Below are 18,948 nucleotides of genomic sequence, written 5' to 3'. Positions count from 1 at the left end.
ATAATTAAAACAGTTTTAGTAGAGGTCGACTTCAAAATATTTATTGCCAAATATGTAACCTCTAGCCTTTTGTAAGTTCAGGGGAAAAGGTTTATTTTAAGTTTTTAAGACCTGACCCCGGGACGGTAAATTTGGACACTAGGAGCAAATTTTGAATAACTTTAATTGTCACTAATACATGATATTATATATCAAATATAAAAGTTCTAACCCTTGTGCCTTCAAACAAGACCATTTAATTTTTACTATATATACAAAATTAATGACTTTCGGTGTGCCCAGGGCTGTTTTTTGAACAATATTGGAAGAAGTCCACAACACAATGTTTCATGCCAAATATGTTACCCCCTATGACACTATGGCTAAAATTTCAGCAACTGTGGTAGAAACCTACATGTATCATATACTCGATATAAAAGGCATGGGCCTTATACTTTTAGACAAAATGTGTTTTTATTTGCTTTTTCAACATATTTTCCAGCCCCGTGACCAACATATTCAACAGACCGAAACCATCTGAGCAACTTAAAAACGGGACACCCCAAGAATCATTCCTGTAAAGTTTGGTTACTGTGCAGTCATTGCTTTTAAGAGGAGATGCTGTTTAAAGTAATTGTTGCACTTACCTGTATAAGACGATATTTATTCGGTGAAGTCATTTCTTTAATGGCTGCAAGCGCGCAAAAATCTGGTACTAAAAGAAAACAAAACACATACATACATAAACATTAGATTTTGAACAACGCCGTAAATTATTTGGCATTGTAATAACGTTATTTATCAAGTATCGATGCGACATATTCAACTGTTCTTCATAGTAATGCATGTACTGACCAAATGAAACATAGTCTGCAATTAGTTTCATATAATTTTGTTGTGATTAAAGCTTCCGAGGTATCACTTTGTTTCTAGGTTTTATATTCAAACGTTTGAAAGTTTCCCTTGTAAATATATTGTTTCCATTATGAATTGTTCTGTTCTCAATCATATCACAATCAATACCACTGACGAATATTAACGGGTTGGACATACATAATGTCTATTTTTTTTTATTCCTGTTACGTTCTCCTAAATGACCAATGTTGAACAGGCGCTAAGCCAATCATTTGAGTTGAGATAATTTCCCTTTAGCTAAAGCAATGACAATTTGTGTTTGTTTATAATAATTGGGATTTACATCATACCGACACATTATAGGTCATTTGGTGACGTTCCAGCTTTACTGGTAGAGGAAGACGACCTCAGGTGCCCTTCCGTGCATTATTCCAGGCACGAACGAGCACCTGATTAGAACCACAAACGTTCCATAAAATTAATGAATAGCTTTCTCAAATGAAAAAATCCAAAGTCCCTGTCGGAATTCGAACACACAGCGTTGAGAGGCAAGTGGTTTGAAGACAACGACCTTAACCACTCGGCCACGGACGCCTCTACTGTCAATTAAGTGAATTGAGCCTGATATGTTTGAAGGCATCGGTGGCCGTGTGGGTAAGATTGTTGTCTTCAAACAAGTGTCCATCAACACTATTAGTAACAAATCTATGTGTTATACACATGTATTTCATCATTCATCAGACCAAATAGTGTAATAATCTTAAAATTTCAACTAAATCCAACTGTAACAAAAAATAAACCATGGAAAAAAATAACTAAACTGTCGTTACATTGCAAGTTTGTAAGTGAACTTAAGAAGTTATTGTTTCTTTTGTTATTTGAAGAATATGATATCTTCGAGCCAGATTCATTTGGAAATCAAAAGAGAAACTATTTGTACGGTTATGATCTGTAAAATCTGATCATAATTATTCCAGAATATTCTTCACACAGAATTTGATAATATGCATTTATGACATTACGATGGAATGCTACATCTGAATGCGACACATATTAAATTCAATACGTAATCCTATTGTTGCACGGTTTAATCGTCTGCTTATACCATTTTGACACATAATGAATCCCGTACATAAAGGGCATGGCATGAACTGGTTGCACGCATGTTTAAAGCGAGAAAATTGGTTGCAAATTTGACAAAATGGCTACCTACGGAGTCATGAATATTTACAACAATCGCACGTATTTTCCTCCGATAGGTTGGTTTGTATGCTAATATTTTGATTTATTAAAATGCCTATGGAAATGTGTTTGACATATTCGGTTTTTTGTTTCCGTTTCTCAGCTTCTGCTTTGACAAAGTTATTGAAGATGTACACTGGAATTATAAATATTTCGAGATTTTTATACTCATTTGTTCACATCATACGTTTTAAACGATGATAAACGAGAATAACAAGGAAAGGCATCGTTCATTGAAAACAAGTTCACAAAACAAGACGAAAATGAGAGTGTGTGACTACTGTGTTAATATGTTTATATGCATGTTTCAAATTAAGTTTAAGTATTCAAACTTATCTTATTTATGATATGTGCTTCTTATTTTAAGTCAATTTTGAACCTGCAAATTGACAAAAGAAAGTTATTTAATTAGTCATGGATATTTCCTTCACAGAGGTTTAATTCAATTGTGTTATTTCACTTGCTTTCAAACATGTTTTTATATGGCTTTGACATTAAAGGGGTTTCTTTATTTATTTGTAAATTGCTGTCAAATACTGGTAAGACCACGCCATGTTACGGCTTTATGCCCTCTCCTGCTTTGTGTTTTGTACCCTACTGAGTGCCTTTGGTTAGTCAAGTGTGACTGGATGATTTTCAGTGGCTGCATACTCTGAATGTCGTTTTTTATTGTTGATATGTTTTAATATATTTAGTATGTTTCATATAAAAAAACACGTGCGTATTTCTTTAAATTGTAATGTAAATTCATTAATGAAAAAGCATTATTGAATTAAATGGCAAGTTATCAAAATATTTTATAATGGATGTTGCAAAACGAATGGTATGAATTGGAAACGAAATGAAAAGACACTGTAGTTGAAAAAAACGTGTCATCATGAACATTGCAGCTCGAAGACGTTGTCGAATTATGAGTTACAGTTTCGGTTGCTACTCGGCAAAAAATTAAAATTTATTACAATCTTGAAAAGGTTGAACCCTTGGAAGTATTAATAACAACAAAATAACACGAAAATTGCAGACTCGATTTGATTGAGTCTGTGCATAAGGGATCATGAAAAAGTGCAATACTTATGACGCCCGTAGCTCCGGCCTGAGCGGTTTATCATTTTCAACATTAAAAGTGCTGCAATCACTGATTCCAAAGGAAACATAACAACACTGAAGTAAAGTACGAGGCTACTTAGTAGAGCAGCCACGTGGTATGTGATATCTGCTGTTGTGAAGTATAAAAATCCTGACCACAAAACAAATGTTATTCAGTTTCTTTCGCTTGTCAGAAATTCCTTATTTATTTTCACTCTGGGCTATGTCGCAATTGAAAATAGAGCATTTGATATTCACTCAATATATATATTTATACGTTTACCAACGTTTGGTCTCACACTGAAACCAAACAGACAACCCTTAGGGGTTTTTTTCTCGTACATTCGTCTCTACAGTAAATACAAATTGATAAAAATGTTCAACCACTTAACGTCCTGTCACATGGATGCAATAACTTCAAAATGTTACAGATGCTTTTTCCTATTCTATTCTATCAGTTCAGTCAATAGATATTAAAATCAACTTAAGCTGTCCTACTCGCTACATGTTCACGTGTGTTAAAAGGGTTGCTCTCAGAAGGATGACTGCTTTGGTGTCATTTTTATCTGAGAAAAGATTTAAAAATAAAACTATAACCAGTTTCCAAGATATGAAGGCTGAGCAGCACGTAACCTGACATAAAATTAAAATATTCTCAGTTAGATACTAGCATGTAATTGTTTGATTAATATTATTTTTCCAGGTATTTTGATCTTTGTTATCTCAAATCCATATATACATTAATACAACAAACTTTGATCATTATGTACAATCAAAACAGAGATTTCTGATCATAATTTACAACAAAGACAAGCACACACCATTTATTATGCACTTATACAGAATACCTGTTCACGTATACACGAAACAATACTAGACACCTGGCAAGCCCAAGCTCTAAACAATTTATGATCAAACAGAACAATAAAATCGCCACAAAATGAAGAACACAAAATGTATTATTTTACAGTATTTTACAACTTAAACTAAAACACACAGTATTACAGATATCTTCAAAAACAAAGCAGTAACTATTATAATCCCAACCAATATCAACCATAGTTATCTCATAAAAACTGTAAAATTAACTTCTATATACATTTAATAACTGTCAACAAATAAGCTGATTTTGTGTCGGGTAGTAGTTTTAACGACATTCAGTATTGTACAGAGAGGGAAATTACTCTTTACCTCTTAGCCTAAGGAACATTACTCTTAATAACAGGAATCTATATATTTTTACTCATAATAAAGCACAAACATGTTATTAGTGCTGTGAGGGCATGTAAATCAACTAAATACAATAGCGCTGAACGAAAATAAGAAAAAAAAATAGCTCTGACTACTAAATAACAAATAATAATTTTAAATGACTGTAGAAAAAACAAGAAAAATTTCAAATATGGCCAATATAAATATATGTAAAAAAATTATATCAAATGAAAAAATGTAAAATACACAATTATGGATCAATTTTGAGCTATTTGGATTTTAAGCGCTAACCGTTGATTTGTAATAAGATGCATAATGCTACTTAGACTATAATATATTCATATACTGAACTAAAAGACTCGTAAATTGTGTTTGCATATATATAATAAAAACATTCGATTAATTTGGAGGTTAATTTTCTATATAATAATGGTACATTATATCACATTATGTTATCTAAATGTATCCAACATGCCAACATTTCCAACGTAAAAAATAATAAAAAATTGAAAGAAAAAAGTAATAATATGTGCACTGCTTATTTTTCTATTTACCCTTTTAACGATTTCCCCTACAACGAAGCCACTTATCAGAAATTTACATTTTGAATAATCATTCTCTATTCTTGCTTGTGTTTTATACACGATCTCTTAATCTTTTTCGGATTGAGGATACATATAATTATCCCCCTTTTCATAAACAAACATAATAGAGACATGTACAACCCGTTTTGATTGCATATACAATTTTAAAATGAACTAAATATCGCAAAATTTGTACCTCAGTAAAGGAAATCCTTTAGCAGTTTTTGAAAGCACGATCGTCTTGCGTTGCAGCCGTGTTTGCAATGATTATAACAGACAGTTTAAGCAAAACCCACACCTTGACATAATATTCACAGTAACCAGACCTTGAAATGCCAAACAAAAAAACCCCATACAATTGTAACCCGTAAAACTACATTCCACCATATCATTAAAAAGACAGCAAAAAAGGTTCAAGTTACAAAAAAGCGAATATTTACTTCAGCGATGTCCTATGCGTACTAGTATAGGATGCACAAGTAGCACTTTTCAGTTTTTCTTTATGATAATAGATAAAGGATATGTCAACTTGTTCCATATTTCGACTTAAAACATTTATGAACGATAGTTTTTAAATTGTTGTTTATGTACACTTAATATAATAGTTTTGTATACTCTGAACATATAATGATAAGATAACGAGTTACGTTCTTTTTAAAAAAGAAAGAAATGAGGACTGATTAAGCAGATTTAAATTAAAAATAAAAGTGCACACATTTCCTCTGTTGTTTGCGTTTGAAATAAAAAAATGAGTCACTTAGACAACTAAACAAAGTAAGTAAAGAATGAAGTGACACATGCATAAGTTTTTTTTAACAAAAATATGATAATTAAGAAAGTTCATTGTGTTGTTATTAACAAAGTAATAGAAACGTCATCGAAACACGAGACAATTGTTTTGATGTGCTTTTCCTTTAGTATCATAGGCAAAAACAAAACACGTTCTCTGTTGTCACTATATGAAACCCAGGAAAAGGTTACCAATAAACGAGCATGATATGATATTTTTATCGCTATCCCTTTCCCTGTCGTCAAAATAAGTAAACCTCAAAAATGATCCAATCAACGGGCATGCTCTGCAGTTCGGGTAGCTAATGCCTGCACTCAAGTAAACGCACTGTGCATGTGTATGTATACGATTTAAAACCCTCAAACTATGGTACAATATTTCATAGAATACATAAAACAAGGGCATTCTGTGAAACTCATATTTATTATTTTCAAGCAATGTGCAAACTTTTATAAATTTTGTTCGCTGTGCACGTTATTTTCACTTAAGAAATAACATCGGTCTTAGCGGTGTTTATCGGCTATTTATTTTATGCATTTCAGTGGATTACTGATTTATCCGTGAAAATTATATTTAATAATTTCACAGTGAAAATTATCAAAACATAAATTCAAACTTTTCAATGACGAAACTACTTTTTTACGATTTTCCCCATTTGGTACCTCAATTTTATTTTTGCTTACAATTCTGACATTGTCAGGCTCTTTAAAGAAAAGCAAAGCTGATATTGATAAATAATTTAAATGTCAAAAGTAATAAAAAGAAGAAAACTTATTTCTATTCATTCAAATTCCAATCACCAAATTTTGTCTCTAAATTTTTTTGTTTCATTTTTACAGTCTTAAAAAATACATTCCTTCCACATGCAAAACTGCTCTTGATGACATTTGGGCATATTAAAGTATCCTACGTTGAATAACTGCCGTATGCTTAATGAAAACTTGAAAAGCAATGGCAGCTATCCCCGTAGAATAAGTAAACAACTTAGCTTTCCTGAGCCAGTCTTTGATTAGTTTGAAGTTTTCCATTTTCCTTGCTGCTATTTGAATGATTTCCCATCTGTCAACACTTATTTTTTGTCTGTGAAAATTCTCAAATAAGTTTTCTTTCTTTTAAAAAGGTGTATTACAAACAAATCCAAATGATATCCCTCTGAATCAAACACAATTATTTCCCTCCCTTGAAATACACAACTTTAAAGAATGGCTGCCGCTTACATTAAACAAAAACAGGTTTAATATAAATTCGCAGTAAGTAACGGAAATATGGATGGATGTTTGGACTTTTTCCCCTACAAGAATTGTTTGTTTTTATTATTAAAACAAGCGATCATTCATATTTTTTTTATAAAATGAATAATATCACCGTCATTTAACGTTGATTGTGGAACTAATTTTTCAGCTCAAGACTTCTTGTATTTAATGAGAAATTCCGACTAAATGGGGCTCTCAATTGGGAAAACAGATTTTAATATTAACGTTAATATTAAAGAAATTTCGTTTTAACATGTTTTTAAGCATAAAATAAAAAGACAATTTGTTTGTTTGCTGTTTAAGATGAAATTTTATTTCATCTCGTGAACTTTAAAAAAAAGGATTCTCACTACGTGAGAATACTGTTTTTAAAGCCCACTCGATGAAATAAAATTTCATCTTACACACAAACAAACAAATATCCGCTATTTAACACTTGTTTGGAGTTTTGATGCGTTGGTTTTGACCAGAAAAGCCGTAGGCCTGAGTGGTTATTTTTTTGCATCAAAACCGGTGTTACATAGCCGATAAACACCGCTAAGACCGATGTTATTTCGATTCTAACAAGATAAAATAAGCAAGATCACTTATGTTATTTTGTCAAGTGGAAATAACTTCTGTGGCCGATTTTCGTAAAACGATGTTCAATTTCGTACCCTACTGTTGCTAAAATAAAGAAATTATTAAACAGACGCAATTATAAGAAAAAATATTTTTTCAACAAAAACTTACGTCTTACAATGGATTGCATTGTGTTAACACCAGTGCACCATTTATCAATGTTGTATGTTTGAACTGACGTCTGCGTTTATGAATGAGTCTTTTTATTCAGGATGACGTCATTAGGCCGTTTTGTCAAAATGTTATTAACTGATATGGATCAAATATGTGGCGTTGGTGTATATGAGATATTATTTCGGTATTGTATGAAAAGAAAACATTAAACGAACTATAATATATAATATATATATTTTTTTGTATTGTTGCCTTAAAAGGGTTTGTAAACTATATAATCGGGGAGAAAACTAGCAGCCGCTTATACAAGTAGTCCCTAACAAGTGTTTATTGGCAGTTTAACACCAGTTTTTTCCTTCTTTGTCTATAGTGGAAAATCACGAGGAGTGTTAGAATGTGTATTTTAACTTGTGTTTCTCGTGCATTTATACATGCAGCTAGGAACGAGTCTTACCACGTAAACTTTCTATACAATGTCATGTAAATGCACGTGTAAATACATAAAGGTAGCATGTTTAACTCATTTACACTTTTAAATGTCCCTTGTATGGTGGCTGACACTTAAATCTACCTTTTTCGCGTGGCGGGATGAATAAGATAAAAGCCGCCACACGGAAACTGATAAATTAGATTTTTTTCACCGGCCATACGAAAACACGCCACATTCCCTCTTACATAAGATAATCGTGTTGCATGTGATTTTTTTCAGCGTGAAGTATTTTAATAAGATCTTGGTAACGCTCCTTACTTTATTTAATTTATCATTGTTTTTCAGTATGTAAGTACGTGTATGATAACATTTTGATAAACAATAACAATCATTTTCTAAGCAATGAGAGCTACATAATTTAATAATACTGTTAGCACACACACAAAAACAAAAAGGAAATGACCTGAATTGTACTTGAACCAACACATTTAAATGTAACTGATAGTAATTGTCGCCTCTTTAATTTACTCTTTACTTTGAAAGATATGCAATAAACAGGATTTTCTTCAAACTACGTAATATAGACAACGGTACAGACCGATATGACTATTTGCAGTCTTATTTATTATATAAAATTACTTTATACCCTATCAACATATATATGGCAAATATCTTTAAATATATCAGCTCTCTCATTTGAAAAAAAAATATGAGCTGGGTCACGACAAAACCAACATAGTGCGTTTGCGACCAGCATGGATCCAGACCTGCATGCGCATCCGCACAGTCTGATCTGGATCCATGCTGTTCGCTATCAGTTTCTCTACTTGTTATAGAGTTTGAAAGCGAACAGCATGGATCCTGATAAGACTGTGCGGATGCACAGGCTGGTCTGGATCCATGTTGATCGCAAACGCACTATGTTTGTTTCGTTGTGACACGGCTCATTTCTAGGATAGTGTTTACTGTTCAAGATCATTCTTGAGAAGGACCCAATGGTTCCAATATCGAACGTGTATTTTGGGTTCCGTCGATGATAATAATATATAAAATAACTCATAATATCACTAAAATTATGCAACAACTGAGACAAATAGCAAATTATTAGAGCATGCAAAACCGAATTATTAAAATATATTAATTTCAAACACAAAAGAAACATAAAACGTCGACAAAAATGATATAACACACTTGAATGCCTTAGGAATGCTATGCGATATGACATTAACGTTTTTTTTGCACATAAAGTACGGCGCAGACGTTTAAAAAAAACAACACTTATTTTCATTCTAGTCTGTCCCACCGTTTTTGAATATTTCAATGTTTATTCAATATATTATCACACAAAAACAGGTCTAAAAAGTAACATATTTGTTTACAGTCAATAAAAAGGCAATAAAGTAAAATTTATAGTTTCCACGAGATAACTTTGACATACCGATTATTATGCTGTTAACACCACTATATTTATGATAGCCGTGAATACGTAGAAACTAGAACAGTTTGATGAAAGCAAACCTTACATATATAAATGCAAATTTTAGTGTCAATAATAACACCAGCTCTATTTTTTAAACATTTTTTCTTCAAAAATTGCCTAAGACTTAACCAATAAGGCGCTTTGAAAGTTAGAAAATATCATAAACGTACAACAATTATTTCGGTTTACGATTATTTGAATATTTTGACAATATTTACTTTATTGAGAATATATGCGTTAAGTTGAACAAACTCGCATAATTTTGCATCTTTTGTAAGACACTGCTAGGTTCTAAAAGTATTAAAATTTTGTAAATATATTTTGTTAAAAATTTGTCAAGGAGGGAAAGGGGTAATGTGTTTCTTGTTCATAAATTGTTTCATTTATACCTGGACTGAAATTGAATATGGCCAATTTTTGGGAAAACTAGATCAAATTGTCCGAAAATGTACATACAAATACATAACAAAATATTTTTACACAATGGAAAAGGATGAGAATGAAAGAGAAGTCTTATAGAATTTGTTTCCTTTGGGGAACTATATGGTTTGTCTTTAATAAGTCATTAGTTAATACATGTATATACTAGGCAAGGGAACAAGTATTAGTTATTAGTTATACACAGATATAATTATATTTTTATATATTAACTTATATATAATAGATTAACCACAAGCTGATGTCTAAAATGTAAGAATATATATACAAGACGAACACAAAATAGTGGGGAAAGGAAGAAAGAGGGCGAGAGAGGATTACAGTCTCAATAAGAATGGATCAAAGTAAATATTTTCGTTTTTTCTCTATAATTTGTACATTTGTAAATATAGTAACGTTGTCCTTGTATGTAAGAGATTGTTCACCATAGAGGAGTTTATGAACGTTTATGCTAGAGTATTGCAAGTTAATGAGGAATGTTCTGTGGACGGCATCGTATACACAGCACTCGAAAAAGAAATGTTGGGTAGTTTCAATTTGCCCACAATTACACAAAGGGGTAAGGAAAAACAAACAGGTGGTGATTTAATGCGCTTCGAGTGTGAAGGACCTGCAGTTTACGACTACCTGTATAAAAGTATGTTGGTGTATATTTTTGTCCTTGTTTAAGAAAGTTTTAAATGAGGATATTGCAGGGCTGTTTCGTATTATCTTTTATCACGAATAACTTTTATTAATTAAATTGAACACTTAGCATTTATTACCATACACCTTCATCATTTAAGACAAAGTTCTAATAACAATTTGTTGCCCAATATAAAGCGGTTTTTTTTGCCTTTTCGAGGGTCAACATTTTCCTGATATTTATACATCTCAGAAGTGTTTGTCAAGCACTGTGGCAGTCGAAATGAAGCTGCCCTGTACTTCACTCCAGTATGTTTATTGTCTTTCAGAATCAATCAGAACAGCAATTTTAAGTGTCGAAATTGAGTACTGCTCAAACCGGTGCTAGGTGTCGTGAGGGACGTTGCACTTTTTCAATATCAGTCAAGTACAGCTTCAATCAAACCGTGTCTGCAATGTTTATGTAATTTTGTTGTGATTACTGCTTCCGAGAGATAAATTTGTTTCCAAATTTGTTGTTGAAGTCGTAAACTTTTCTGTGATTTACACATTTTTAACCAATGTACTAATATCATGTATTATGTATTATTCAATTTGTTTATAAAAATATTATGAAATATATCGTTGTTACACTTTTATTGCATATATAGATATTTCAGTTGATGAATCTTTGATCTATGATGTTGCAAAAAGTAAAACTAAAAATAAAAAGTAAATAAAAGTAAATATCCGGATGCATTGTCTATGGTGGCTGATTTGTGTAATTATTGTTTTCGCCCTGCGTCCCCGTGAAGTGAAAAGTCGAAGATTAACTAGTTAAAATGGCTGGAGCTTATTAATTAACGAGAGCGCAGTACGAAGTTTTTAAATAAAACTTCGCCCCGCGGCGGCGTAGAATGAGAGTTAAGAATAATCGAATATATCATTGGGTTTCATAGAGGATAGGAAAATCCCAACCCTCGGGTGATCGGTTCCATCGGGAACGAGTTCCCGATGGAACCGATTGCCCGAGGGTTGGGATTTCCCCTTCCTCTATCTAACCCAATGGTTGATTTTCTTCTCACTCACCTGGACACACACATAAAATAAATTCATGCAAGATAAAACGTGACGAAAGCACGCTAATTAGGGGGGGGGGGGGTGGTTGCAGCGCAAATTAATTTGACGAAAACACGCTAACACGTGTGACGCGGGGCGAAGTTTAACAGATAAAACCTCGCCGCGCTCCCTTGCTAATGAGTGTGTTGTCGTCCCGCTACAACACCAAGCAAAAGTCGAGAATTTATAATATGTAAAAATGACGGGTTGCGGACGACACTCACTAATAAACGAGGGCAAGGGGCGAAGTTTAATAAATAAAACCCTGCCCCACGAAAACCCGTTAATAAGCTTAGGCGCGGGGCGTTTAATGTCTTTAATCTCGCCCCGCGCCACCGCTAATTAGCGTGTTTTTGCTCCGCGCCCCGCCATTTTAATTTCTTAATTCTCCACTTTTTGCTTGGGGTCGCGGGGCGAAAACACGAATTGCATACATCAGACATTATCATTTTTTTGCAGTTATACACACATTCAAAACAAATGGATAAAAACGCACACAACTTTATAAATTTGCTCACTAAAGATTGAGTTAAATATCCATTAATAGACTTTAACGCAAACAAGTCAGGCGAGATATATACAGACCGAAGCAATATTAATGCATATTAACATAAAACGATTTCTTTTTAGAATATCTCACGCAATCTTCAGATTTTTTCTTTAAAATAACACATTTACATAAACGACAGTATGATATATCACCATAATAAAATTATTACGACGCAGAAATGGGAGATCAGAACAAGAGTGTTTTTGCTTGTTGGGGCCACTCAGGCGATAGTTTATTTTCAAGTTACAGTCATTTAAAATGTCATAAGCTAAATAAAAGACGCGAACACTTTGTTGTTGTTGAAACTTCAAAAAATTGACAGTAAATCTTAACACATACAGTCATTATATTTACACCTTTGAAAAAAAAAAACAGTCTACAGACTTGATGTTAATTTTGAACATTATATAACAATAAATCGCACGTTTATAATTTACGTTGAATAAACATAAAAAAGCCTGTCGAAACCCTGACGACGTGGTCCACAACAGTTAATGAATGGTAGTTATAAAATGGCTGTGGCCGTTACATTATCGTCGTGATCATCAACACCTAATCAATAATAGTTTATAACTGGCGATAGCCTATATAAGTATCGTTGTGATCATCAACACCTAATCAATGGTAGTTGTCTGCCGCAGATATTATTTATCTTCGTAATTATCAACATCTAATCAATGGTAGTTGTCTGCCGCAGATATTATTTATCTTCGTAATTATCAACATCTAATCAATGGTAGTTGTCTGTCGCCGATATCATTATGTTCGTAATGATCAAAACCTTATCAAGGGTAGTTGTCTGCTGCCCATATCTTCATCTTCGTAATGATCAATACCTTATCAATGGTAGTTGTCTGTCGCCGATATCATTGTATTCGTAATGATCAACATCTATTTCTATTCAATGATGGTTGTCTGCCACCGATATCATTATCGTCATTATGATCGACATCTATTCAATCATGGTTGTCTGCCGCCGATATCATTATCGTCATTATGATCGACATCTATTCAATCATGGTTGTCTGCCGCCGATATCATTATCCTCATAATGATCAACATCTATTCAATGATGGTTTTCTGCTGCCGATATCATTATTCTCATAATGATCAACATCTATTCAATGATTGGTGTCTGCCGCCGTTATCATTATCCTCATAATGATCAACATCTAATCATTTGTAGTTATTAACTTTCTGTCGCCGTTGTCATTCGCCGTTATCATTCAACACCTAAAATGTTAATTATTATCTGTCTGTCGACATCATCATTATCGTCCTAATAATCAACATTACTAATCGTTGGGACTAAACTGCTGTCGATGTTATCAGTATCGTCGTAATCATTAACGACTTATCAATCGTAGATAAAAACTGGTTGTTGCAGCAATCGTTATCGTCATAATTATCAACACATTATCAATCGTAGTTATTAAATTGCTGCCGCCGTTATCAGTATCGTGGTAATCATCAACTACTTATCAATCGTAATACTTAATGACTGTCGCAGTTTAAGTTATGGCCGTGATCATCACCATCCTTATCAATCACATTAATTAAATTGCTGTCGCCGTTATCATTTTCGTCGTAAAAACAATGACTTATCCATCGTATAAACTATCTTGCTGTTGCCATTATCATTATCTTCGTGATCACCACTGACTAATCGATCGAAGATATTAGCTTGATGTTGCCGCTATCATTATCTTCATAATCATCAACCGTAGTTATTGGCTGTCGTTGTTATCATTTTCGTCGATTATCAACACATGATGAAATACAGTAAACAACTGGTTGTCGCCCTTATCTAAACAACATCTTATCTAACATAGAGACTAACTGTCTGTCGCCGTTTACATTATCGTCCTCATAATCAACACCTAATCACACGAATCCTTGTATGCGCTTCTCGTCTCCCCAAATATGTTCTAGTCAATTGGTATCATGCAATACATTCGTTATCAGTTCTTCGTTATTATCGTAGTAACGTTATAATCAACACCAAATCAATCGCTGGGACTAAATGGCTGACCCTGTAATCTGTATCGTCGTAATTTAAAAACTAATCAATTGCAGATATGAACTGGTTGTCGCCATCATCATTATCGTCGTGATTATCAACACCTAATCAGTCGTAGTTATCAACTTGCTGTTGCCGTCATCAATTACTAATAAGTCATAGTTATTAACTGGTTGTCACTATAAACATTGTTTGTCGATTATCAATACGTTGTCAATCGCAGTGATTAACATTCTATACCTATTCAATCTTTGGGACGTAATGGCTGTTGCTGTTATCATTATCGTCGTAGACAGCGGCAACTAATCGATCGTAGTAATAAACTGAGTGTAGCCGTTATGTTTGTCGTCGTGAATATCAACAACTAATCGATCGTATTCATTGAAGGTTATCTAGTGCATATCTATAGTAAAATAATAAAAAATTCCACTAGGAAGTGCTGTTGGACTTTGCCAGACGGATAAGAAATATTACTATCATCATTTTATACACATACTTGCATATTTATCTGCATTGAATGTGTGTTGATGACGTACAGTAAAAACTGTTTACAGTGACCTTCGATGGGAGAACAGAAAAAGGTCATTATAGACTGGGAGTTACTGTTCACAGTATCTACAGAATTCAGTTAATAAATGACGTATTTTGACAATATTTTGTTGAAAAGTAGGATAGTACCATACATAGGGTTTGTTTATATTTTTATTGATATTAAAATATAGTAAACATACCACATATCATTTATAAAAAGATACAAGACAATATTAAAATTACATGCACTATTTGTTAAGAATATGAATTACACCATAACATCAGTATTTAAAAAAATGCTTGTTTTGATTTCATTACAGACATGAGTGTCAATTGTTCATTCAACTCTGCAATTATGTTCATGAGAGATGCTTTTCCTGACTTGTCAGTAGATAGTTTGAGTCTGGTGACCATATCATGAGCATCACTAAGTGAAATTCTTGAAGTTGCAGGTAGCAGGTCAGGAGTCTCTTCCCCATCACTCGAGATTGAACCGTTTTGATTTCTTAGATTTATGTCATGTGGATTCAAACTCCATTCCATGACATTGGTGTCACATGTGTGAAAAAACTTGTCAATTGACGACAGTTCTTTGCAAGAACAGCAGAACAGCTCATATGCTAGTTATAAGGATGCTAGTGGCACATCATCATCGTCATTGTCATCACCGGCTTGTGGTGATGGTTCTTGATCAGTCCTGTCTGATGAGATAGAATCTGGGTCCAGCAACTGTGTAGCAGCTGTCCCAAAGCCACACTTTTCAAAACATTTTTTAATTGTAGAGCCCTAACATTAATTCCATAAATTTATTAACCAATAAATTACATACAAGATGGTAATCTCTTTAATCTGTTGCTGTTGGATGCCTGTCCATTTCTTTGGTAAGGTGTAATAGCTGTAACGATAACAATAGCAGATGTGTGAAACTCTTTGGCAAAACAAAAATAGCAAAACACTGTCATGAATGAAAATTAATTGTTAGCGACTAGCACTGTATGTAATGATTTTTTAACAAACTTTCTTATTGACACCTTTAAAATCACAAAAAATAATGACTTGTACTTTGTAGTTAGTTAAAATAAATTTTGATTTGTTTTTTACTTTACCTGACGTTTTCTGAATTTAAGTTTTGTGGTTTGGATGATTCCTTGATCCATCGACTGGGTTCAGGAGGTTGTATTAGGTGGGGAAATCCAAATTTTTTTGTTGCTTAAAGATCCTGTATGTTTAAAAATTGCGGCTGTATACCACGATGACGTGAAATTATATATGTACATCATCATGCTAGTACAACAATTTTCAAACATCGACGAATATGTACAATATGTACTGCAAATATTTATACATATTAAATGCAATCATTAAATCATATGAATTCATTTCTTTTTAGAAAATCTGACTTAGAATTTACAGAAAACAAATTTCTAATTACCTCTCTTTCTTTACATGAAATATTAAATTCGGTAATATCTTTATAATAAATGCGTTTCGGAACTTACAATATTGATAAATCTTAATTTGAGCATGATATTTTCTTATATAAAACCATCAAAAAATTGTGTTACAGGATCTTTAATGATAAATTTGGGTGGCTAGGGGCATTGTCCACAAACAACAAAATGTTCTTTATTTTCCTTTTTCCTTTGTCTATTCATTGTTTTAAGGAAATCTTCATAGATATAGCTCCTTATTCATGCTTTTTCGTTGTTGTAGTATAGAACAGGCAACATTTTAGGATCAATCCTTCCGAAACATCTTGAGCTTTACAACTCATTAATGCTTTCAGTTTTTCCCGAAGTAACTTGAAACATCTCGAGCTTTACAACTCACTAATGCTTTCAGTTTTTCCCGAAGTATGCTTGAACACAGGGCTACAGTTATGCGATCTTTGAAATGTAATGTTTTGCAAAGGGGGTCTTTAAAAAATAGCCCAGATTCATCCATACTAAAAATGTCTTTTTGCTCACAACCTTCACAAAAGATGATATTTTTTTTCAATCCGAAAACAGTTTGTTCCTTTACATCACCCTTTTTGCCACTCATTGTACCAAATGATATACTGTTTCTAGTGTTAAGTCTTTGTAGCCAACCTTTAGAAGTCTTTAATGTATCTACTTTAAGTTGGTTGGCAAACTCGGACGCTTTGGTTTGTAGCGGGGCCAGTATCTGGAATTATCCGATTAACTGCACCTTTGAACCAATCATATGTAAGGACATTGATTTCCTCATTGCCTGTAAAGGATAAAGTAATATTAGTAATGTCTGCTTTTATTTGACGTATCTTTTGCCAACGCCAATCTGTTCTGCAGCTTTTAATTGTTGTGTCTACATGTTATGTGGTATTTTTAGTTTCTTCTATTTGGTCCTTTTCAACTTTGGTGGTTCCAGTATTCCTACTTGAATACTGTATAATCACCCATAGGATATATTACATGCTTTTTAAATTGTCTTTTGACGTCTTATCTATGATATGCAGGCTTCATAACCACAGTTCCCCTTTCAATGTTCGATTTCATTTAGTTCCGCCCATTGTTTTCTCGTTTAGGGCACAAGCATTTTTTTTATTGGGGACCATACGCCGCTTTTCATGATATGGCGCTTCTGTGTCACATTGAAGATTCCATGATAACCACCGTATGAACACATCTGCTGATGATTCTCAATTCAAAATTTCACCATTTTCGTGTTTAAATGTTGAATTCTGCTTAAGTCGGTGCTAGCGGGCGTGGACGTTAACTTGCACTTTCCAGTACAGTCCATGAACAGGCTTAATCAAACCGAGCCTGCGACATTTTCAATTTTTCCGTGTTAAGCTTTCTTTAGGTATTCTGTATTTCTCTATTTTATGGTCACGTCAGTGTTAGTTGTGCCGTGTGGCGGCCGTTAAAAGTCTACCCGTACATTTAACTAAAGAGGTTATATTTTCGATCCTTGAAGATCGTTCAGCACGACATAATTGTTGTGTAAACATGTTAGGTGGTATTTTAGTTTCTTCTATTTTGCCCTTTTCAACTTGGGTGGTTCCAGTATGCCTACTTGAATATAATATAATCACCCTTAGGATATGTTGCCTGCTTTTCAAATTGTCTTTTGACGTCTTATCTGTGATATGCAGACTTCATAACCTCAGATCCCCTTTCAAAGTTCTATTTTATTTAGTTGCACCCATTGTTTTCTCGTTTAGGGCACACGCATTTTTTTATTTGGGGACAATACGCCGCTTTTCATGGAATGGCACTTCTGTTTCATGTTTAGGAACACATCTGCGAAGTTTCTAAATTAAAAATTTCACCATTCTCGTGCTTAAATTTTGATTTCTGCTTAAGCCGGTGCTAGGCGGCGCGGGCGATAACTTGCACTTTCCAGTACCGTCCATGAACATGCTCAATCAAACCGAGCCTGTAACATTTTTAATTTTGCCGTGTTGGACTTTCTTAAGGGTTTCTGTATTTCTCTATTTTATATGCCGGCATGCCATTTTCAAGGAATTTTATGGCATTATATTTCATTTCAAACGAACGAAATTTTATTTTCGCCACCATTTTAAGCCACAATGCAATCCGCATAGGACAAATAACTCCAACAATACAATACAAATGGTTTGTTCGAGTTACTCCCCTTGAAAAAGTCGCCTCGCACTGCCTCTATACCGTTATAAGAGACACCAAATCATAATCGTTGTACGGACTAGACAGAGAGTCGATAATACAGACATTTTATATAGTAGATACTGTTTGGCGCACCTAACTATGGACACTAACGACAGAACGTTTGTTTGTTTGTTTGTCTTGGGTTTTACGTCGCATCGACACAGTGTAGGTCATATCGCGACGTTCCAGCTTTACTGGTGGACGTTGCTACAAACAGGGGGTCACTAAGACACTCTTTTCTGTATATTTAAAACTTAGCAGATCACTTCGTTTTTTATCTAGACGTTTGAAACTATATAGGTTATTAATACATCTTTCATGCACATAGGACATGGTATACGTTATAAAGAAAGTCGGAAAAGTGAAACAATTAATTTCTAATATTGTTATA

At 33.5% G+C, this 18,948-nt stretch overlaps 1 protein-coding gene across 2 annotated transcripts in view; it reads right to left on the bottom strand.

The window, feature by feature from the left end:
• LOC132740749 (uncharacterized) overlaps positions 1 to 18,948 on the bottom strand; it is a 53,395-nt gene that overhangs the window by 11,513 nt on the left and 22,934 nt on the right. Inside the window, exons 1-2 of one of the 2 annotated variants that reach the window (XM_060728718.1) lie at positions 5,155 to 5,286; positions 627 to 694 (exon numbers count right to left, since the gene is read on the bottom strand). In XM_060728718.1, the coding sequence (XP_060584701.1) occupies positions 627 to 659 (33 nt within the window). In that variant the 5' untranslated portion in view covers positions 660 to 694; positions 5,155 to 5,286. Of the gene's footprint in view, positions 1 to 626; positions 695 to 5,154; positions 5,287 to 18,948 lie in introns of those variants that run through there. The other variant, XM_060728719.1, reaches the window with a different exon arrangement.

Source organism: Ruditapes philippinarum, unplaced genomic scaffold (genome assembly GCF_026571515.1).
Source record: "Ruditapes philippinarum isolate M1 unplaced genomic scaffold, ASM2657151v2 ctg2345_1_1_1_1, whole genome shotgun sequence".
NCBI lineage: Eukaryota > Metazoa > Mollusca > Bivalvia > Venerida > Veneridae > Ruditapes > Ruditapes philippinarum.
This window is presented reverse-complemented; position numbering and strand designations above follow the sequence as displayed.